This window comes from Mirounga leonina, unplaced genomic scaffold (assembly GCF_011800145.1).
Source record: "Mirounga leonina isolate KUSES-001 unplaced genomic scaffold, KU_Mleo_1.0 Mir_91, whole genome shotgun sequence".
In the NCBI taxonomy this organism is placed as follows: Eukaryota; Metazoa; Chordata; class Mammalia; order Carnivora; family Phocidae; genus Mirounga; species Mirounga leonina.
The window spans coordinates 33370374-33395218 of NW_023270839.1; the positions used below are offsets into that span (position 1 = coordinate 33370374).

General features: G+C 42.3%; 1 protein-coding gene across 6 annotated transcripts in view; it reads right to left on the reverse strand.

The window, feature by feature from the left end:
• LOC118003322 overlaps positions 1-24845 on the reverse strand; it is a 130385-nt gene that overhangs the window by 92322 nt on the left and 13218 nt on the right. For 5 of the 6 annotated variants that reach the window (XR_004677312.1, XR_004677311.1, XR_004677310.1 and 2 more), the window contains exon 2: positions 20251-20311. Coding sequence is in view for 2 of the 6 variants with exons in the window: in XM_034994218.1 (XP_034850109.1) it covers positions 20251-20311 (61 nt within the window). In the remaining 4 variants the exon portion in view is untranslated. Of the gene's footprint in view, positions 1-20250; positions 20312-24377; positions 24428-24845 lie in introns of all 6 variants that reach the window. The other variant, XM_034994217.1, reaches the window with a different exon arrangement.

Sequence of the window (24845 nt, forward strand, 5' to 3'; positions counted from 1 at the left end):
GAGAGAGAGAGAGAGAGAGAGAGAGAAGGAGAGAGTCTTAATAACTAAACATAGGGTGCCTGGGTGGCTCAGTTGGTTAAGCGACTGCCTTCGGCTCAGGTCATGATCCTGGAGTCCCGGGATCGAGTCCCGCATCGGGCTCCCTGCTCGGCAGGGAGTCTGCTTCTCCCTCTGACCCTCTTCCCTCTTGTGCTCTCTGTCTCTCATTCTCTCTCTCAAATAAATAAATAAAATCTTTAAAAAAAAATAAATAACTAAACATAAACCTTAGGCCCTCTCATCTGCTACCAGGGTTTGGACTTGAATCTGACACACAAGCCTTTAGGTTCTGAAAGGATGAGCACACCACTGACTATCATCTCCCTGCACAGACTGAAGAGAGCTGCCGCTCTGGAAAGAATTTGGGCCACTGTAAGGCAGGGGTGTGGGGGCCAGGTGGCTAAAGCAATGATGACTGCTTGCTGCCAAGGGCCAGGCGCCGAAGGAAGGAACCGTATCCTAGTGACTCCCCTCACCACTCTTTTCCTACAGTATGGAATTACACAGATACTGCTAGTGGAAAATCCCATTTTTGCAGGTTTTGTTGAAAGTACATTTCTAAATGTTCCTGTCAGGTGAATACATAGGTGTTATTATCAACTGTAAAGGATATTGCTCAAAGCATGCACTTGCTAGACAATAAAATCAGAAAGGAGCAACTTTTTAAACTTATTTTTAAGAAGGCTTTTAAACTATTGCCATTTGGGGCACCGGGGTGGCTTAGTCAGTTAAGCAGCTGCCTTCAGCTCAGGTTATGATCTCAGGGTCCTGGGATCGAGTCCCATATCAGGCTCCCTGCTCAGTGGGGAGCCTGCTTCTCCCTCTCCCCCTGCTCATGAGCTCTCTCTCTCTCACTCACTCACTCTTTCTCTCAAATAAATAAAATCTTAAAAAAAATTTTTTTAAAAACTATTGCCATGTAAGTAGCCCATTGCCTCAGTGAATAGAGTGATTAATAGTCCAAAAACTTAAATATCATTCCAACAGAGTGTTCCCTTATGACATCATTCATTCAAAGAAGTAAAATATTTTAAATAAATATGTAGACAATGACCCCCTCCATACAATAAGCTAGGCTTACTTTTGAAAAACGCTTTGAAAATCTTTGGAAATTACTTTCTGAAAGTGTTAAATATTTTTTTTCATCATTTTGAAGTTTATTAACTAAATGGCAATTTTGTTTTCCTTAGAGCTTATCTTGACATTTCTATTTTGTTTTCATCTGCTTTTTTGCTATGCAGCTAAAACCAGTGAAGAATAAAGCAGAGCATATTTAAATTTTAAGTTCGAAAAACTTCTGGTTTGTGGTTCAGCATAATGCACGAACACACACGTTTATCTCCTCTTCTTCCAGAGACTGCGTGAAGATGAAACTAAAGGAATAAAAAGGGTCAAAGTCAGCAACAATGTAGAATATCAGTAGGGCCCATGGGTGGAGGTGAGATTTCAGCACATATATGCAGGACGAAAGTGGACAGACTTCCACTCTGGGAGCATAGTGGGTCTAATATTCTGAAGGGTCCTTCTGCTAAAAACTAAGTTCCATATAAGTTACAACAAACGTGATTTCAAATGCATTGCTCAGATCACAACAAAGTGAAGGAAGTCTCTAAAAGTCAAAAGTCAAAAGTCAAAAAAAAAAAAAAGTGTAGAGGGAAAGGAGAGAAAAGGGGACAGAAAGAAGCAAAGAAAAATGATTAAGTGAGCCAGACCCAAGGGAGGGAGCAACGATCAGTGTAACATAACTTCATCCTTCGTGCCCTCTGTGTTTCTATAAAACCACCAAGCTATGGAATTTTGCATAATAAAAGGAACAGGACATGCAGGAAAGCTAGGATTGGGGAAAACCGTACATAAAAAACTTACTGCCACAGAGTAATAAAAGTAAATAAATACATACATAAATGGTATCGCCACTTTTGTTTTCTAAAGAATAAACCTTATCATAATCCTAGACAAAGCATATCAGCTTGCTTGCTGTGGTGAAAGGTAGCTTCCGAGTCACAGACAAGAGGTAGAAGGAAGAACAACATTCTGAGGCTGAAATGTTGTGACAGCCGAGATGGAGGGTTCCGGCTCATTGTCTGTCTTTTTTCTTTTGCTCTGGCTTAAAATAGAAACCCTACCTTTGTTGTTTCCCAGTTTCCTTCTTTCATAAAAAAGCTGCACACGCAGCTCGATGCGGCCAGACACAGGGCGCCATCCTGCCGCTCTGAGAACTATACCGTCAGCTCCAGTCCTCGCAAACGCTTCCCACTCCCAGTTAGCACAGATGATAACTGGGCTGTGTCCATCTCTCCTTGCCTTTATTTTTGTCACAGTGCTGTCTCTGACAGAATGCAATGGGGACTCCTTATTTCTTGGATATCACATGTTCACTCGTTTTTTTGTTTTTTGTTTTAATTATAATTCCAAGCTTCCCCTCAATACTTTAAGGCTTTTTTGTTCTTGCTATACACTACTTGGATTCATATAACCAGAATGTTTACTTGTGTTTGGAATGGCTGTCTTAAATATTTATATTAAAAAGACGACACAAGCTTTGGAGAACTGTGCAATACATACTTGCAGGCTATATACATAAATGGAGGAAAGAGAAATTGAAGGGTGTGTGTGTGCAGGGTGTGCGTGTGCGAGCTGAGTAGCCTTCCATGAGACACTATGTTCAGCAAGGTGGCTTTTTTTTTTTTTAATCTGATGTTTGGCTGAAGCACAAACATAGTCAAAATGGGAAAAATTGTGGAAAAGCTAACACAATTTCTAACTTTGGTGATTTTATCCCTTGCTTATTTATCTTGAGTATGTAAAAGTACCCATTTCAAACAAAACAAAAGACACTGTAATGATGCGAAAGGCAAGGTTGCCCCAGAGGCAAATGTTGATAACAGCTCTGCAATCTGGAGACTAACTCTTCAGCCCATGGAAAAGTATGTGAGTGTAATCTGAGATTCATCCATTAATATAGGACTCTTAAAGGGGGCTGAAGGATTCTTGGTAGTACCCCTAAGTCTTGGGCGCTACCAGGACCAGAAACAAATGTCCAGACTCTCTGGATGATAGTAACCAAATTTAGGCACTTAGGATTCCCACAAGCTAATCTCCTTCATGAACACAAAAGCATAAATTTTAAACAAAACATTAACAAATCCAATCCAGTGCTATATGAAGGGATTGATTATACATCACAGTCCAGTAGGGATTATTCTAACAATTCAAGGGTAGTTTAATATTTGTGAATCAGTTCATGTAATTCACCACATTAACAACAAAAAAGGTGGGTGATGGAACATACAGTCATCTCAATAGGTAGAGCAAAGGCTTTTGATAACTTACTCTGAGCAAATTAGGAAGAGGTAAACTTCTTAATCTGAAAAAGAGTGTCCATACAAAAATGTATGGCAGACACCTTACTTTATGGTGCAATATTGAAAGCATTCCCCTAGAGATGAGAAATGAAACAAGGATGCCGTCTATCCTCACTTTCATTCATCATTGTCCTGGTAGCCAATGCAATAAGGCAAGAAAAGAAATCACAAGGATTGGGAAGAAAGAAATAATACTGCTTTATTCACAGATGATCTGCTTATGTAGATAAAAACCTAAGAACATCAAAAGGTAATTTCAGAATTATTAAGTAACTTTAGCAAGGTCACTGGATACATGGTCAACATATATGAAACACTGCTCTTTTTATATCTCAGAATAAACAAATAGATTATGAAGAAAGTAAAATAACTCCATTATAGTGGCATCAAAAATTCAAACCATCAGGGAAATAAAATTTAAAAAAACAACAACACAGTATTACACCACTACCCACCCACCAGAATGACTGTAACACAAAATCAGATGATATAAAATGATATCAAAGATGTGGGGCAAGAGTAACTCCCCTACTCTGCTGAGGGGAGCACAAATTAGTACAACTACTTTGGACAACTGTTTGGCACTATAAGGTACAGCTGAACATATATGTACACTATAACCTAATGCTTCAACTTCTAGGTATATATCCAACTGAAATGTATGCATAAGTTCATTTAAGAATATGCATAATTATGCTTATTGCTTTACTGTTCTTTATATCCAAATATTAGACAGACCATAAGTGCCCATCAACATCAGACTGGATAAATAAAGTGTGGTATTTTCATACAATAAAATACCATTACAGAAACAAAAAGGAATGAAATTTTAGTACATCAACAGCAGAGATAAATCTCAAAAACATAATGTTGAACAAAAAAAGCCAGATACAGTAGAAGACAGACTGAATAGTTATATTTATATAAAATTCAAAGGCAGGCTGAACTTCTCTATGATGTTAGAAGTCAAGATCACGGCTAATTTGGTAGAAAGTAGGAAGTGGGAGGGGGCACAGGAGGACTTCTGGGATGGGATAAAGTTTTATTTCTAGATCTAGGTCCTGGTTACAGAGCTATGTTTACCTATCAAACTTTATACTACGGTTTCTGCACCTTTTTTGAGTATAATTATACTTCAATTAAAAGATATCTAAAAAGGAAAGAACAGGGAGAGCCTAAAGAAACTGGGAGGTGAAAGGGGCTGATACAGGTGGGTGGAGGGGAGTGAGCAATGTTTTCATCTTAAAAAGTGGAGAGTCAACAGATATTATTACCTATGGAACAGGTAACTCGAGCTTAACTCTTGAGGTTGCAAAGGTGATGAACAGAGAAAGCAAGTCTAGTGATAAAATTATAAAATGGCGGTGCGTGGCAGAAGGGGATGAAATAATGAACTAAGTCCTCATTTGTCATAGCAAGGAATTGATGGGCAATGCCAAAACTGCCCAAAGAAACTTAAGTATTTTAAAACAGCAGCCATTTGTGATTTCTCATGGTTCTGTGGATTTGCTGGGCCGTTCCGCCATTGATTTTGTGTGGGCTCCCCCATGGGCTACACTCTCCTGCAGACATGGCTGGGCTGGGCTGGACAGGACGAGGTGGCTCTATTTGCACATCTGGCTATTAATGCCAGCTGTGCCCTGGGGTACTTCAGTTCTCATCTACATGACCTCTCACTCTTCTATAGGCTAGATCAACCTCCTTAAATGATGGTCTCAGGACAGCATTCCAAAAGGTCAAAAGCAGAAGCTGAAAGGCCCATTGAGGCTTAGTCTTAGGCTTTGCAAAATGTCACTTCTGCCTTATGCTACTGGACAAAGGAAGCCCCAGGGCCAACCCAGACTCAAGGTGTGGGGAAATGAACTCTGCCTCCTGATGGAAGGGGCTGTGAAGTCACGTTGCAAAGGGGCGAACCTTCAGCAGTTAGCAGGTGAATCCTGCTAACAGGATGGGAGGGATTGTGGCCACCCTCCTACTGTCTGTCCTCTGCCACAGTTATTTACATTTCTCTCACATGCAGAAGAAACAAACACAGAACATTAAACCTGACTGTCTCTGGGAAGGAGAACAGTGGGTAAGGAAGAGTGGGGACAGGGGCTTTTTCATTCTAGGCCCTTCCATACTACTCTTTTCAAATACAAGCACGTTCTATAAAAATAAATGTTTCTAATATTATAGAAGATTCAGTGCCTATAAATCCCTTGCTTTGAACAGAAAAACTGGAAAGATATTTTCTTCTATCCTCATCTAATAAATGATGAACAGTATTTACTAAGCATGGATTCTAAGAACTGTAAGATTCTTAAACAACTCAGGCCGACCCAACACTGTTCAGTTTTATTCCACTTCCTAAGGATTCAATTAAAAAATGTGATTGTGCCTATGAAAAATGCTTCTTAAACTGTAAATGTTTTATAACGCACCATACATTATTCATTGCAACTGTTTCCATGGCATGCCCAGCACCGTATTAAGCTGTGTAGAGACCACGAAAGGACCAGAAAATACGGTTCCTGCCAGCATGGAATTAACAGTCTAGGTGAGGAGACAAGATGACACCCACAAACCAATTATAGTACATTATGCGAGACTGTAGGGGCCCCTGCAGACAGGGACAATTACTCTTCGTTCATTGCAGCCTCATCAGGACCCCACATATAATAAGACCTTGATAAATATGCGTTAATGGAGGGATGGATCAATTACCTGGCAGCCCATGATTCAGAGCCCAGTCACAGGACCGACTATGAGTGCTAAAGTATCTGAGAAGCGGGGGTCAGAGGAACTGTTTGTACTCAGTCTAGGCACCGAGGCTGGGCTTTAGGCCCAACCGGGCTATGACAAGGTCACAGCGCCCCAAGAGGGGAAGATGCATATTGCAGCCTGGGGGAGAGCCCCCCGAAAAGGAAAGCCTCAGAGATAGGAAGGGAGGTCAAACCAGCCTGGATGGAAGCAGGGAAGCAGGAGGAGGGCTGTAGGGTCTCCCAGAGCACCCACCTTCTGTCCTTGTGGCAGCTGGGCAGACAGGAAGCAGGGCTAGGGAGGAGTGAACAAGATGGGCTAGCAAGGGGCAGGAAGCACTGGGGGCACCTGAGAGGGAGGGAGAGAACAGATCCCACCACCGGCAGCCACAGGAGAACCGCAGTTCTCCCCATAGAAGAATCCTGCCTTTTCCTCCACACTGAAATCAGCAGGGAAGACAAAGGTGGATTGGACATTGCCCCATTCACCCGGACATCAGTGCCTCTTAGAGGGGGAGAGACAACAGTAATTTAATTTCTTCTAAAGATTTTATTTACTTATTTGAGAGAGAGAGAGAAAGAGAGGGAGAGAACAGAGGGAGAAGCAGACTCCTTGCTGAGCAGGGAGCCCGATGCAGGACTCGATCCCAGGACCCTGAGATCATGAGCTGAGCCGAAGGCAGACGCTTAACTGACTGAGCCACCCAGGTGCCCCCACACCAGTAATTTAAATAAATAACTAAGGGTCTTGGAAAGCCAGGACTCTGAGTTCAGGCACACCTGGGTTCCCATCCCAGGTCTAGTGCCCATAGCTCAAGCTCCTTAGGCAAGTTAACCTTTGTTCGCCTGTTTTGTCACCTGAGACCAGTCCCTGCCTCACGGGTTGTGAGAATGAAATATAAGGTCCCCCATGTAAAGCTCTCAGAGGACTCCATGTACCTTAGTATTGTTAAAGCCACAGCTATGAGACCAGGGAGGCTGGTCAGAGGTGCTGGGGACTTGAAAATGAGCAGAATTGAGATATGCAGAGAGGTGAGCCAGGGCATCCAGCTGAGAGCAAGAACAAAGCCCCAGTGCATGAAAACAGCTTGCAGAGGGAGCCTCGAAGCTTTCCCTTTGACTGGCTGTGAGGGGTGCAAAGGAGCTACCTCTGGAATGACAGATAAGGTATCCTGGGGATACCGGTGGCGTGTCCAGAGCAAGAAACCAGACCTTGCTCTGGAGTCCGTTGGGAGCCGCGAAGGGTTTGAGCAGGGAAGTGACTGGGTGAGAAGTGGGTGGTGGGCTTAGTGCAGGGAGTCCATGGGGCGCAGGCCCAGCTCCTGGAGAGGGTGGGAGTGTGGGTGCCGTTCAAATAGATCAACTCTGACACATTCTGGGAAAGACCTAGGGTGGAGATGTAATTCTAATTCTTAGGACTTTATCTCTTTCACAACTAGCTTCAAAGGGGAGAAGGCTGGGTGACAAGAGGGAGATAAAGGGCCATGTTAATGATTGGAGAGGTAATATGGTTCAGGAAAACATCGATATGCCTGGTCTAATCATTCACAGAGAAAGCGTCTGCAAGAAAGGCGCTTGAGAAGGACAGCTCTGCACCCCTGACAAATGAGCTACAGGCCAGATGTGGTCTGGCCTTGGGCGATGTGAAGAATGGATTGTTCCCTCAACCTCCCTCAAGTCTCTTTAGGGTCTCATTGCCCTATTAGCACTACCCTTCCTCTCAATTGCCCAGACCCCATCGCCACATCCAAACACATTATGTCTCCATGTGCCAGTGTGGTGTAGACATTTGACTCCCCACAGTGCTACTCCCCAGCTGTGCCCTGTGGGCAGGTGACTTATGTGGGTCCCTTGAGACCTCTAAGGATGAATCCTTCACCGGTAGACTTCCTACTGGGAGCCTCAGTCTCTTCCTTCAGCACAAAGGGAAATCTGTTGAAACTCTAACCTCAACAGACTGCTGAGTGTACATTGAGAAAGCTCACATGCTTCCCTTTCAAGTTGACTCTAAATCCACAGATGATGTTTGCTCCTAATATGGAGATATGTCCCAATCTGTAAAAACATCTGAACTTATGATCAACTTAGAGTCAGGTGCTAGGGTGCATGTTCCAGAGACTTGAAGGTGCTCTCAGCTCAAATTGTCCTTTTCTGAAGAAATTATGTGAAGTGTTGATGCTGGTGAAGCATTTCCAAAATGAAACCTGGCTCAGTACATCTTCCTGACATGAAACGTCAGGAAGACCTAAGGCTCTACAAGAAGGTAGTAGTCCAAATACAAAGCCAAGTAAAATGGGACATGATTTTAAGCAACTGATAGATTGAAAGAAAAGACAAACTATTTGACCTTGACATTATTGTGTGTCCTTCCTTTTCAAGTAGCCCACAGGTCCTGACAATGGACCCGCCAGGAGGACCGTATGTTCCTGGCATATTGTCCCTGCCTGTGGTGGGCAATAATTAACTGATCATAATAACACGTACCCATTTTCTTATGGATTCTCTTTCCATCGACCATAGAGAAAGCAGGGAAGCCTTTATTACAATTGCAGAACTGAATGGAGAGTGTCTGAATGTTGACAACATGAAAGCAAAAGTGTAGCTGACAAAGGGGCTCTAGATTAATTCAGTGGGTTGTCTGGCATCCTCCATAACAATGAAATTACTGAGGAGGAATCCAAAGCAATCACATCAACAGGAAATGCCCAAATCCTACATTTAGTAAATTTGGCAGATTTGTTATTAATCAAACTGCATTTTAGAGAACTGGGCTGCTTCTTACAGAAGATAAGAGATGAAAGAGTGACCTTGTCTTTCATACAGGGAAGTAAATTACTGACTGAAGGTGAAGAGAACAAAAAATAGAGGTTCAAGCATAGTATTTAAAGTTAAAAATACCAGCAATGAGGAATTTTCAGAAAATAACAGAACTATCAAGCCTTAAGAAAAGAAGAGGTAAGGGAAGTAGAGTCATGTGACCTAAATCTTCATCATAGTTTTGTTTTTTAAAGATTTTACTATTTGAGAGAGAGAGAGAGAGAGCACAAGTAGGGGTGGGGGCAGGGAAGGGCAGAGGGAGAGGGAGAAACAGACTCACTGCTGAGCAGGGAGACTGATGCAGGGCTCGATCCCAGGACCCCAAGATCATGACCTGAGCTGAAGGCAGATCCTTAACCGACTGAGCCACCCAGGTGCCCCACACATCATACTTTCTTAATAAGTAGTCAAGAGAATGTCCTAAAGCTGAGAAAATTAGGAAACTGTGATCAAAGGTTATTGTTTTGAATTATGGAATAAACCATGGGAGAATGGGACTAGGTTTGGGACATGCAGGCAAGGAGAGCGTTGCTTGGCACTTTAAGCTTGCTTTTGCTATTTGTTTTTTACCAGGTGCATCAATGTGTCAATAATATGTTTAGGGGTGTGTGTGTGTGTGTGTGTGTGTGTGTGTTCCTCACAGGCAAGGACCATACCTAGCCATCTTTGTTTTCCTAGGTCTACTCTTGTAGTTGGCACAATAGCAATAAAATGACAACAATAATAGAAAAACCATTTGCGTGTTCAATGCCTACCATGCCCCAGAGGCTGAGCCAACAGCTTCCAAAAAAACATATTCTTTACATAGCCCTGCAAGGCAAACATTCTGTCCTTCCCATGAGGGGGTGGATGTGAAGGAGTTCAAAAAGAAAAGAGAAAATATTGCCCAAGGACACACACTGGTTAATGACAGGATCTGAACCCAGATCCTGAAATCCAGCAGGATTTAAATCTAAGTCTGACTGTTTCTAAGATCTGGGGATTTTTGTTTGTTTGTTTTTAAAACTAAACCAGCATTTGAAGGAATAATTGTGAATAAGTGGCTGTGAATAAGTGAATGCCTACAAAACTTAAAGTGAAGTCAGTTATGTTGTTCTGTGCCTCACAAAGCATCATTCTACCAAGTATCACTCTCCAGATCCAAAAAAGCTTTAGATTCAAAAACTGACTATGCCTGAAATAACTGGAAGAGACTCTTGTAAAGTCATAAATAAGGCCTGGTAGAAGCCAGAGGGAAAATTTAGATTCTTTAAAGTAAGTGGAGAGATTTTGTCCAGTAATGGAACAAATTGAAATAATCCAAGCTGAAAGAATACTGGGTAGCAAATACATACTGAATCAACCTAAACACTTTCAGCTTCTGGACTAAAATATCATTTTCATGCAGATTTAAATGGCTTAGGCATTAGGGCTTAATGCAAAATTAGCCTAAGTGGCTGTGTCTTTGAGCCCAAAGAAGGTCATAGGGATGCAATGCAAGAGTGTGCTCGGCCTCAGGAGCACAGCACGCTCGCCGTGCCCGTTTGATCACTCACCCTATCAGTGAAAAAGGTGGAGGGGGCCCCCTCCCTCATATATGTGTCTACAAATTATATTCTGATATACTGGATTAAGATACACATGATAGTACATACACAAAAAATAGGAAACATTAAAGGATGAACTAAATACTGCCTATAAACAGAAGTTCTATTGTTTCTTCTTACTCTCCAATGGGTAGTCTTGCACAACCCCAGCTGTACCCCACTGAGCCCCCATTGAGCATGGGACTCCTGATCTCGGCTCAGGTCTTGATCTCATGATCATGAGTTTGAGCCCCGTGTTGGGCTCCCTGCTGGGCAAGGAGCCTACTTAAAAAAAATACTGGTCTCTAGGGTGGATTATCACACACTGAGCAAGCAGTCATGGAGAATAAATGGTCTATAGAAGAAAACAAAAGTAGTATAATTAGAGTCAACATTTATTAAGGACTTATCTTGTGCTAGGCGCTGCTCTAGGCAGTTTGTATTAACTCATTTAATCCTTACAACCAACCTATGGGCAGGATGGAGTGTCAATCTCCAGTTTACAAGAGACAAGATTGAGCCACTGAAAGATTAAATAACTTACCTGAGGTCACACAGCTGGTAAGGTTGGAGCTAAATGGCCTTTTAAAAATAAACATTTAATTTTGGAATCATGTTTGATTTATAGAAAAGTTGCAAAGATAGCACGGAGAACTCCCCTACACTTGTCCCCCAGCCTCCCCGCCACTAACGTCTCCTCTCACCATGGTCTATCCGCACAACTGAGAAACCAACATTAATACATTACTATTAGCGAACCCCCAGGCTCCTTTGGGGTTCACCAGTGTTCTCACTCTTTCTGTTCCAGGATCAAATCTAGGGCATCCCATTGCATCTAACTGTCCTGTCTCCCCAGTCTCCTCTAGTCTTTGACAGTTTCTCAGTCTTTCCTTGTGTTTTTATGACATTAATGTCTATGAGGATTACCAGGCAGGCATTTTTTAGAAGGTCTCTCATTTTGAGTTTGGTTGATGTGTTTCTTGTGATTGGCCTGGAGTTACGAGTTTTTGGAAAGAAGACCACAAAGATGAGATGTCCTTCTCATCACGTCATGTCAGGGGGCACAGGATATCAACATGACATCGCCACTGATGCTACCCTTCATCACTTGATTGAGGGGCTGTTTGCCAGGTTTCTCCACTGTATAAAGTTACCATTTTTCCCATTCTATACTCTGTTCTTTGGAAGCAAGTCAATAAGCCTGACCCACCCTGGGGAGGGGGCAGGCGATTAAGCTCCACATTCTAGAGTGAGGAGTAGCTACATCTACATATATTATTTGGAATTCTTCCATAAGGAAAATTTGTCTTTTCTCCCTCATTTATTTATTTATTCAATCATTTACTTACATCAATATGGACTCAAATATATCTATGTTACAGTTGGGGTTATACTGCAAAGCTCCACTATTTATTTTGTTGTTTAAATTGTTGCAGTGTTGGCCACTGAGTACTCTTTTAGGTTCACTCCTGTGTCTCTTTGATGTACCTGCCCACCCCCGGCCCAATCCATGTGGTTGGGTTTATTATTTGTTTTGCTTTAGCTCTTTCTTATTCTCTGGTACTACAAGACACTTCAAACTCATCTTGTATATTTCTTGCCCTAATCTTAGAATAGTCATTTCTCCAAGGAGCCCTGGTTTCTTTCATTGGAAAATGATATTAGAAACCAAGATCTGGGTGCTAGGTGTGCTCACTGCTACCAGCATGTCATTGCTTCTGGGTCCTCTCAGTGACCAGAGCAAGGGCATACATGTATGTACACTAACTCATGTATACACCCTTCCCAACAATTGTTTGTGTCCGTCTATCTATCTATCTATCATCTATCCAAACATGAGTTCATCTTGATGGCTTTCCACACTAATCCCAGACCCCGGAGTTTGTTCTAGCTTTTCTTTCTTGCTTACCTGTAACTGCCCTCTCTGACAATGAGAAACTAAGCTCCCAGCATCTGCCATCCATTACTTATTTGTACAACCCTGGTCTACAGATAAAGCAGTTTGAGAATTGCTCGCTTACACCCCTGTGAGAAACAACTTGACCAAGTAGGGTACAGTGTTTCTGTGCACGTCCCTTGCCTTTAGCCTGACAACTTTTTCCAGAGTTACTTAAGTCGTCTCCTTTGGTCCCTACCCACTCCAGTGCTATTACATTATCATTTTGCATCAGTCAGGGTTCTGCCAAAGAAATAGAGCCACAATAGGATATGGAGGTGGATACACATACGGTGTTCCTTGGCTTGCAGGTGACTCTCCTCTCCCTGAGTCTGCACATCATCATCCCTCTATGTGTGTCTGTGTGTCTAAATGTCCCCCTTTATAAAGACACAAGCATATTGGATTAGGGCCCACCCTAGCAAGGCATCTCAACTTGATCATCTGCAAAGATCCTATTTCCAAGAAAGGTCACATAACGGGTACTGGGCCGAAGACTCCAGTATCTTTTGGGGGGCACAATTCAACCCATAACTCTAGGCAAATCTAAAATCCATAGGGCAGCCCATGAGGAAGGGCAAGCTGGAAACTCTCAGGCAGGGCCCGAGCTGCTATCCACAGGCAGAATTTCTTCTACTTCAGAGAAGCCTTAGCTCTGCTCTAAGATCCTTCAGCTGATTGAATCAGGCTCATCCAGATTGTCTAGGATAATCTTCCTCATTTAAAGTAAACTGATTATGGGGCGCCTGGGTGGGTCAGTTGGTTAAGCGTCCAGCTCTTGATTTCGGCTCAGGTCATGATCTCGGGGTTCTAAGGTAGAGCCCCAGCATGGAGCCTGCTTAAGATTCTCTCTCTCCCTCTGCCCCTCCCCACCTCTAAAAAAATAAAATAAAATAAAATAAACTGATTATGGATTTTAATCACATCTACAGAATACCATCACAACCACATCTAGCTTAGTGTTTGATTGAATAAGTAGGGGCGGTAGCCTAACCAAATTGACTATTGCACACTGTGAGGCATTTAGATTAATTTGCCACAGTCTGCATTCCACAGGATGCCCTTTAAAGTCAAAGAATATCCAAACCAAACCTAGAAACCGCTGTAACTATGAATCCAGGTGGACTTGCATTTTATACCTCTTACTTTATACATGCTTGAACAGAAAGGGACTATTCTTTTTTTAAAGAAAGGGTTACAAGATCATTTCCTTAAAATAACAGCAAAGACAGAAGGAGAGAGTCTAGAAGCAGTGGAAGGAGTCCAAATGCACATCTGCTCACCTGCTCCTCTAATGTGCAGATCGGACAGAGGCTGACATCAAGAAGCAGGTAAAATTTTCAGGATAGAATCAGCAATTTCATGCTGGAAATCTGTCCAGTCTACTCCAAGTTGCCCACACAACCTACCCCCCGCCGCCCCCCCCCCACACACAGAAGGGACCTAATGTTTTGCCCTCCATAGGGTCCACAGTTACTGTTCAAAGACCACTGGGAACAAGAGCGACCCAAATCAACCCCAGACACCCTTGGGCATCTTTGGGAAATCCTCTCCTGCTTTCTAACCAGAATCTCAGACCCCTCTGCGAAGGGCAGAATGAAACTTTCCCTTCCCCTGCTGAAGGAGGTAACCTGGAGTCAAGGGTGTTACAATGTGAGGCTAATTACTGTAGCCTCTTAATATTCTCTTCTCTGAGGCCCTCCCGGGAAGGATAAAATAAAACCCTGCATAATAATAGGTGAAATGAACGGTGGACTGAGAGCCTTCCGTGGCTGTGTGTGACCTTGGACAAAGCAGTTGACCCAGACCAGCAATCTCATTAACACACAGGGAAAGAGAGTGAGAGAAAAGGCCCTTTCTTCTCCTGGCCAGGGTGATGAGGATCAGGCTGGAGCCACGGGATGTCACAGAGGACTTGTCTGGAAAATAGACCCCAGGGAGGCAGCGTTGCCTTGTGGGAGACACAGTGCCTGCTTCTTGAGCCTGAGGTCCTTCGTTATATCGCCCCACAATTTTTGTTCAGCTGACAGCCTCAGTTTTATTCGCCCAATGGCTTTTGTTTTGTTTTGTTTTCATCATGAACTATATCACATACACGGAAAGGTAGAAAAAGCTTCTGTACGGTTTGGAAACTAATAGTAACATGAACACCTGTGTATTCGCCCTTCAGGAAGAGGAATAAAACCTTACCAAACCTTAAAATCCCCATGAGCCTCCTCCAGGTCAACCCCGCGGAGCCAACCTTCCTCGCCTGATTCTTGTCCTAACAGCCTCCCTTGCCTTTTCTTATCACCCATGAATGTAACCTCTAAAAATAGATTGATTTTGTTTTTGACATTTATATCAATACCATCATACTGTTACGAGTTTCAACTGTGATTTGCTCCTCATGCTTGGTTTTATGTTTCTAAGTCTCTTTCATGTAACTGAGGGCAGCTGTGAGGGGGTTCCTTCATTACCACCACTGTTACCGGCATTGCTTAATACCCCGAATCACAGACACCACCATCTATCCATTCTACCGTCAGTGGGCGCTCAGGTTGTTTCCAGTTTGGAACAGCAGCTGTGAATGGTCTTGTTACGTGCGTCCTGTTTCTTCAGGCAGGAGTGGAGTTGCTGCGTCATGGAGCGGGGGGGGGGGGGGGGGCCAGCCTTGCCGGGTCAGATTCCGTAATGCCACACTGCTTTCCAAAGTGCTTGTATCAGTTTATATCCCCACTAGCAGCTCATAGATTTCCTCACCTCTCCCTGCCCAGCTATAAATCATTAACCTTGTTTTTGCTAATTGGGTGGTATAAAATGGTTTTGCATTGTAGTTTTAATGCGTAATTCCCTAGTTGATAATGAGTCATACGATTATGAGTCCTATGTGACTCTCCTTCTGTAAAATGCCCGTTTGTGTCTTCCCCACCATTCTACTGAGTCATTTGTTTTCTTCTCCTTCTCCTCCTCTTCCTCCTTCTTCTTTTAAGATTTATTTATTTATTTTAGAGAGACAGAGAGCTAGAGCGGTAGGAAGGGGTAGAGGGAGAGGGAGAGAGAAAATCTCCAGCAGACTCCCCACTGAGTGGGGAGCCTGATGCGGGGCTCCATCCCATGACCCTGAGATCATGACCTGAGCCGAAATCAAGAGTCAGATGCTCAACCGACTGAGCCACCCAGGCGCCCCTGCTTTGTTCTTATTGTATCGTAAGAGTTGTTCTATATCCTGAAAGCCCTTTGTAGTTATATATTGTAAATCTTTCTTCTCTCCTTGTAGCCTTTGTTTACTGTCTTAAAGTTATCTTCTGAAAAAAAAGTTCTCAGGTTGAACATAGCTGAATTTGCAATGATTTATCAGAAGTGTGGATCTGTAGTAGGGACAGTCCCACCACCTTCTGCTGCTTCTTCAGCATTGTTTGGACTATCCTTGGCCTTTTGATCTTCTATACAAATTTAAGAATCTGCTTGTTACGTTCTACCAAACAAAACCACAAACTCCTACTGGAATTTCACTAAATCTGTAAATCACAAAGGGAGGAATTTACATCTTTATAATATTGTCTTCCTATCCAAAATGTAAAAATGGTGTAGGTCATGGTTTTAGGGCTAATTTAAAGTCTTTCAGTAAAGTTTTAGAGTTTTATCTATAAAGACTTACATCTCTTTTATAAATGTCCTTCTAACCACTTTCTACTTTTTGTTGCTAATGTAAATAGTAGCTTCCAAAATTATATTTTTCTAACTAATTGCCTTGGTATATAGAAATGCAACTGATTTTTTTTTTTGCAACTGATTTTTATATCACTTGTATGTGCAGCCATCTTGCTAAACCCTTAACTCGAATAATGAAGATATAGATTATTTTGAAATTTCTACATCTGAAAACAGTTTTGTTCCTTCCTCTCCTATTCTTAAACTTTTCATTTTTTTTCTTGTTTTATTGTCCTAGCTATGACCTCCAATACATTGTTGAATAGAAATATTGGAAGTGAGCATTTCTATCTTATCCCTTGAATTTAAACTTTTGACTATTAATAATGATGTTTGTTGTAGGTTTTTAACAGGTCCTTTTTCAGATTAACAAATATCTCTTCTATTCCTAGTTTGCTTTAATTGCATTCCAAAAGTTTCAAAACAATATTTTCATCATATTCATTTTTATGTATTTTTAAATTTCCATTATGATACTTCCTTTGATCTATGAGTTGTTAAAGCATGTTTTTCATTTCCAAACATAAGTTTTTTTCTCATTATAATTTTTGTTATTGATTTCTAACTTAATTACATTTGAAATTTATTCATAGAAAATTCCATTTATGCTTAAAAAGAAGCAATAATTTCCAACTGCAGAGTACAATGTTCTCTATATGCCCCTTTTATCAAGCTTATTAATGTGTTCTTTAAATCTTCTATATCCTTCCTGATATTTATCTGCTGAATCTATGAATTACTGACAGAGATGTATAAAACCTTCTACTAGCACAATGGATTGGTCTAGCTTCCCTTGTCATGCTGTCATTGGTTTGCTTTATGTATTTTGAGCATAAATAGATTGATAATGATAGATAATAGATAGATAGATAGATGATAGATAGTCTTATGAGTTTGAAATTGTTTTATGTGTTTGGGAAATAAAGCATTTTACTGCCATGTGGTGACCTCTTTATCACTCATAAAGCTATTTGCCTTAAAGTCTGTTTTTTTTCTGATACTAATATATTTTTCCAGCTTTCTTTTGATTAGTATTTGCCTATTGTATCTTTCTCCTTCCTTTAACTTCCAATATATCTACATCCTTATGTTTAAAATGTGTCTCATGTAAGTAGTATATGCTAGATTATATTATTTTTTATCCAGGTTATCAATTTTTGTCTTTTTTTTCAAGTTTTTATTTAAATTCCAGTTAGTTAACATACAGGTAATATTACTTTCAAGAATAGAATTTAGTGATTCATCACTTACATATAACACTCAGTGCTCATCACAAGTGCCCTCCTCAATACCCATCCCCCATCTAGCCCATTCCCTTGCCTACCTCCCCCCTCAACCCCCAGTTTGTTCTCTATAGTTAAGGATCTTTTCCCTGGTTTGCCTCCCTCTTTTTTTTTTTTCCTTTCCTCTATGTTCTTCGGTTTTGTTTCTTAAATTTCACATATGAGTGAAATCATATGGTATTTGTCTTTCTCTGACTTATTTCGCTGAGCATAACACACTCTAGCTCCATCCATCTCATTGCAAGTAGCAAGATTGCATTCTTTTGATGGCTGAGTAATATTCCTATATAAACACACACACACACACACACACACCCCACATCTTCTTTATCCATTCATCAGTCAATGGACACTCGGGCTATTTCCATAATTTGGCCATTGTTGATTCAATTCTTGTCTTTTAACTGGGGAGTTTAGTCCTGTTGTATTTATAATAATTACTAATATATTTGAATTCATTTCTACCATCCTGTTATGTGTTTTACATTTGTCTCACTTTTTCTGTTTTCCCACACTCCACTTCTTGTGAACTGAGGTTTTTTAATTTATTCATTTGTATTTCATGGTTTTTTCCCCTATTGAATTCTATTTTTTTGAAGTTACTTTCTCTGCATCTTTTCTTTTTGTGGTTGCCCTAAAAATTTTAAGATGCATTTTTCATAATTCTAAAATTAATGTCTTTAACCTCCTCCTGAAAAATTCACGGTCTTTAAATGTTTTTTTTAATTCCATTTATTCTCCCACTCAATCCAGTGTTTAGGTTTTTTTTTTCTTTAAAGATTTTATTTATTTATTTGACAGAGAGAGACACAGAGAGAGAGGGAACACAAGCAGGGGGAGTGGGAGAGGGAGAAGCAGGCTTCCCGCAGAGCAGGGAACCCGATGTGGGACTCGATCCCAGGACCCTGGGATCATGACCTGAGCCGAAGGCAGTCACTTAACCAACTGAGCCACCCAGGCGCCCCAGTGTTTAGGTTTTAATTCTAACATATTTTTACCCTGGAAAAGTGGTATTATTATCATATTATAGAGTTAAGGTGTATTCATATTTATCCACATACTTAGAATATATTTGTGCACTATTCCTTCTCGTATCTCCCATCATCCCTCTTGGACCATTTTCTCTCTCCCACCTGAAGTACACTGTGTAGAATTTCATTTAGTGGAGACCTTCTGATGGTAAATAATCTGTTTTATTTCTTTTATTTTAAACATCTTTACTTTGCCCTCCGTTTTGAAACAATCATTTGGCTGGATATAGAGTTTTTGTTAACTATTATTTTCTGTCTGGCTTCCGTTACAGTGGGGAGAAGTCAGCAATAACACTAATTGCCATGCTTTTTGTCGAAGACCCATCTTTCCTCTCTGGCTGCTTTCAACATCACCTCTGTTTCTCTATTCTGTAGTTATTGTGTCTAGGAGTGTGCTTCCTTTTATTCATCCTCCTTTGGATTTGTTGAAGATTAGTGTCTTCTCAAAGAGCTCTCCAAAATTCTTAGCCATTATCTGTTAGGATGAAATCCTCTCTCCATGTCTAACTCAAACTTCTCATTTGGTTCTCTCTCTCTAATTTTTGCCTTTTTTTCATATTTCTTAACTTCTCAAATTTATATCCACAATACTGTCATTGCATCCGTCTTCATTATTTCTCTCTAACTGTATCTAATTTTCTGGTTACGCCATCATTTGAGGTTTTAATTTCAATTATTATATTTTTCATATTCGGGAGTTATATTTGGTTGTTTTTTTTTTTCAAATCCACTTGCTCCCTGCTCACATTTTCAAGATTCATTTACCTCCCAGAGTTCTTGGTTTCAGTGTGTTTGGGAACTGAGAGGATTATCTTATTTCCCTGTCAGCTCAGAGATGCATTTATGAAGATTTAAAGAAATACTTTATCCAGTATTTCAGTTGTTTTGGATGGGAAAATTGTTCTGGCTATCCAATTCACTCTATTGCTGGAAACAGAAATGATCAAGCTGTTTTATTTTTAGCCAAAGCTAATTTCCAGATCGCTCTGCACCTGTAAACCTGAAACAATTTGCATGAACGCTCCTTTCCTTTTGAGTTAAAAAGAATTTCCAAAGAGGATAACCAATGCACTTCTGTTAGAGGGAAGTCTTCCTGTTCCAGAGGCTCCCAGAATGACATTTCTAACTCAGATTTGAAACTATCCTGTCAAATCTACTACTACTCATAGCTAAAGTTCATCAGGATAAGGCTTACTACATGCCCAGCATATATGTATTATAAATGTTACCTCCATTTTCACGACCACCCTCTGAAGTAGGTATTATTACTAGTTCCATTTTACAGATAAGCAAACTGAGGAGAGAAATGGTTATAAAATTTGCCCAAAGAACATGGTGGAAGTGGGAAGCAGTTGGGCTCCAGAGCACACGCTCTTAACCTTGCTGCTATACTATCTCTGTTAGAAGATGAGCAATCACTGCAAAACGAGCAACCTGAGAAATAGGACGCATACTGGTTTGTTCAAGGGAAATTGTTCCTCTAGTGCCATGGTTTTCAACCTGCACAGCCCATCAGGAGTACCCAGGGAGTGTTCTCAAAACGTACTCAGCACATCCCAACTAGAGATTCCAATTCCATTGGTTGGGGTGGGGTCTTTTGTCAAGTCTCCCCTGCAGTTCTGATGGACCCCCTTGATCAGAACCACTCCTCTGTGGGTTTTCCAAGACTCCCACCCCAAATAGCTTCCTCTCTCCCTTTGTTCACATTTTAGAACGCTTTACCAGGTTTTAATTTCCCAGAAAAATGGACGTTGGGCAAGAAAGAGAGTTGTCATCTTACCAGTCACCATCCGGATGTCCTTGAGCAATTCACTCCCCCAAATCTGAGCGTCCGTTTCTTCCTGTGTAAAATGAGAGTCTGTTTTAGTGCTAACATTGAAGATTTTCGGTCACTGAATAAGCCTAGTCTTTTGGATCAGCACTGTGTAGCTGCAGGTCAGGGCTCAGAGAAGGGAAGTTCTGGCTTCAATTAGGCCTGGGGATTACTTATGGGGTTGATATATCCATCACTCCACACTCATGGATATTTGGAAGAGAGAGTCACCACACGATGCTGCCACCTAAGTGATCCTGAAAGATCTTGTGAACAGAAGACCCTTGCGGAAAGCCCATGCTCTTTCCTTGCTAGTTAAGCGTTTAAGAAAAGCACGAACTACAATTTAACTGGGGAAGAGTCACTAAGGGACAAAGTCCTAAAAAAAGACAGGGAGGCCCAGACTGAGAATGCCACCCACCTCCACTCACACACCCCCTTCTGTCAAGGCTGCTGAAGCCATCTGGTCAGAAAGAAGCTGCTTTTAAGGAATTTGGCTTTGTTGGGCCTGCGTATAAAATTCCAACACAGATGTTCCTTGGCAACCAAGCGCCTGACTTCTCTGGACCAACATGGCAAAAACTCTCCCTCCTTGGCTGGTTCTGGCCCCGAGGTGCACCAACTTCGTCCTTCCATTCAGTGCTCCTGGCCTGAGCCCTCCTAACCCTGCTGGATCTCGCCCCAAAGGTAACCAAACATTTCCCCACAGTGTTGAGCCGGACAGCCTCCTCCTCAGTGCTCCCTACCCTGTGCTTTAGAGGGTTTCACAGTTCTGCTTTGGCCACTCACAGAGCTCCCAACCCCAAAAGTCAGGGAGAAGTCCCTTCACGTGTAGTTAGAAATGTGAAGGTGATATGCTGAGCTTTCTGAGGACCCCAACCAGCCATGGGTATTGATTCATAAATCAACCTCACCCATTCATGTGGGACTCCCCTGAGAGTTGAACTGGCTTCCCCACCAGCCCCTGGCCTGTCTCTAGATCACAACCTAAGCCTGGGTCTGTCTCCTAGACACCCCTGGCCTCCTGTGGTTGCCTCTATAAATCCCAGGTGAAGCCTCAGACAGGTCATGCATTCCTAAGGAGTGGGGGTAGGCCTTCATTCTGCTTCCCTCACAGAGGTGCCTTAGGCTGCTGGGCAAGGGGTGGACAGAGAGAGTGGCGGTGGGAATGGAGGCCAGGAGGACCTCGTTCTATACCAAATAAGGTAAGGTGTTTAGTGCGCTACCTGGAGTACAGAAGGGCTCACTAGCGGCCCGCTATTATTAGAGGGCCAGGCAGGTGGCAGATCTTCCAGACACTGTTGGAAGCACTCTGCATATATTCTCCACAAATCCTAATACATTTCCTTCAGGCTATTATTATTTTTCACAATTTCATAGCTGAAAAAACAGAAGTTCAGAGAGATTAAATGATTTGTCCAATGTCACACAGCCAACAGTAGTCATTTCAAACACAAATGAGTCCAACTCTAAAATCTGGACTCTTTCCACTATTCTAGGCTGTCTTATCTCCCCTACGAGATGGCAAGCTTCTCAATGAATTTGTTTCTTAAAACAACTGATAAAATATATTTTTTTAAGATTTTATTTATTTATCTGAGAGAGAGAGAATGAGAGAAAGCACATGAGAGGGGGGAGGGTCAGAGGGAGAAGCAGACTCCCCGCCGAGCAGGGAGCCCGATGCGGGACTTGATCCAGGGACTCCAGGATCATGACCTGAGGCGAAGGCAGTCGCTTAACCAACTGAGCCACCCAGGCGCCCGATAAAATATTTTTTTAAAAAGATTCATAAGAACTATGAGGAGGGATGCCTGGGTGGCTCAGTTATTAAGTGTCTGCCTTCGGCTCAGGTCATGATCCCAGGGTCCTGGGATCAAGCCCCACATCGGCTCCCTGCTCCACGGGAAGCCTGCTTCTCCCTCTCCCACTCCCCCTGCTTGTGTTCCCTCTCTCGCTGTGTCCTCTCTGTCAAATAAATAAATAAAAATTAAAAAAAAAAAAAAAAAAAAACTATGAGGAAAAAAGGCCAATCACTCTCATCAATGTGGGTATTGTAATAGAGCATAAAACTATGCTCTGGCCTCCTGGAAGCCCAAAGAGGGAAATGAAACAGATGGAATTTGTCTTCCTGGGCCTTCTTTTCCTGATGGATTTTGCTCCCACTCCACCCCCCAACCCACCCTCACCCCCAGCATCTACCTCTATCCCTCTACTGGAAGGATTCTGGAATTCTGGTGCCTGGTGCTTGATTCCCACCCGGGGCAACTTCCTATGCCTTGCCCTGTCTCTTCCCTCAGCCTACCAGTCTGCACTCAGTGATAATTTTTTCCTGTATTCGGTGCTTGCATAAAACTCAGAGAGTAAGTCTTGTGCACTGAAGGACGGATCTGGGCAGCACAGGTAATTACAGGCCAGAGCAGAGTATGGTGAAGGTAGGAGTTTGAGGTGTAGAGAGGAAGAGCAGTAGGCCTGTCTCCAATGGAGGAATCATCTTCCATAGGTGGCAGGGGTAAAAGGGAGTATTCAGAATGGGAGTATCTTTGGGGACCCCACATATTGTACCACAGAGTCCCCTGCTTGCTCTACCATGGGTTTGGGCTGCTCATCCTCTTAACAGATCGATACAAGGTCAAGCAAATTTCACTAAACAATCCTGGAAGAACAGGACTGCTTCCTTGGACATCGTATACATCTCCTACTCTTCTGGTGTGCAGATTACAGGCAGCTAATGAAATCCTATAGCTAAGGCAAGAGCCGGTCAACCTACTCCCGATTTCCGGAGATGGAAGGTATTTTGAGCATTAGAGAATCCACATGTGCACCAAGCATTTACTGTAAACTGGATGACTATGTCTTCCACTACGATGAACCACTATTTCACAAAGATACCTGACACTATGGAGTTTATTGTCTTAGGTTCTTTTGATTCTAAGGAAGGAAGTCAGGGAAAAAGGCTCTTTGGTAGCAATGCCATTGAATGATGAAGGAGGCAAACTCTCATGGTGTATCAGTCAAGGTCCTCCGGAGAAATAGAGCCAGCAGAGGCAGAAGCTGATGCTGCAGTCTGGGGGCAGAATATCTTCTCCAGAAAACTTCAGCTTTTGCTTTTAAAGTCTTTCACTGATTAGATGAGGCCCACCCACATTATTGAGAAGAATCCTCTTAACTTAAAGTCAACTAATTGTAGATGTTAACCACATCTACAAAATGTCTTTTTTTTTTTTTAATATTTTTATTTATTTGACAGAGAGAGAAAGAGGGAGAGAGAGCACAAGCAGGGGGAGCGACAGGCAGAGGGAGAGGCAGAAGCAGACTCCCCGTTCAGCAAGGAGCCTGATGTGGGGTTTGATACCAGGACTCTGGGATCATGACCTGAGCTGAAGGCTGTTGCTTAACAAACTGAGCCACCCAGGCGCCCCCAAAATGTCTTCATAACAAACCTTTGATTCATAGTTGATCAAAGAATGGGTAGTATAGCCCAGCCAAGTTGACATAAAACTAACCATCACACATACACATCCAGGAACAGGAACCGTCATGGCCTTGTGAGGCCAGGAACAAAGAATGGTTCTGGATCTACTAGTACCCAGACGTTAGTGTGATTCAGCCACTTCCTCCCAATCTCTTCTACTCCCAAAAGGCACATTCGTTTTGTACATTCAGTTCAGATTTTGCAGAGAGAAAACATATTGATTCAAGCCATTTTTTTCATCCTAGGCCATGTTAAGGTCAGAGCGAGGGTCGGTTGTCCTGGAGACAGGTGATCTCCCCGTGGCCCAAGCACTGTTTGTCCCTGTGCAAAGGTCAGCAAGGGCTCTATCTCAGGGCAGGCCGCTGTGGGCCAAGGAGCTTCAGCTAGGCGGGAATGGGGAGCACAGCAGGCCCCTGACTGCACAGCGCCAGCAGGCCTTTCTAGTGTCACAGCACCAACCCAGTGGATCCGAATCACACACACTGGTGCACACAACTCACCTCTTCCAGTGAGGAGACCACCAAAGATGTGTGTCCAATAGGCAGTGTGTGCGGCGGCGGGGGGAGGGGGCTTACAAAATTGTTTTTCAGCATCAAGGCCACAGTCCCCTGATGATACTCACTCCTTTCATGTTCCCTCTGCAACCTTTTCTAGGGGCTATTCCTGATCCTTCTGCAAACAAAGGGCAAATGGTGAATGTAACCACCACCAACACATCTAGTAAATATGATGGAAAACAGAACATTCTGAAGCTAGCAGTAACTAAAGTAATAACATCTACCTTTCTTTAAAAAAAAATTGGAGGAGAATATGGTATAATTACCCAACTTTCAGATTTTAGCAGGGAGGGGATAATAAACCTTAATAATTAGAAGGTACCATGCCCTTAATTCTAGAGTTAGTCCCAAGGCTGTACCTAACATTTGTCGCTCCTTTCCTCCCTTCTTCCATATTGCCTTTGCTTTTCACTCAATGTAGTTGAGTCTAACTTTTGCTATCAGGAAGTCTTTTGTCTGCAAATAATAGAAAATCCAACTCATAGTGGCTTAAATAAATAGGAATTTGTTTTTCTCATATAACAAGAGGTAGA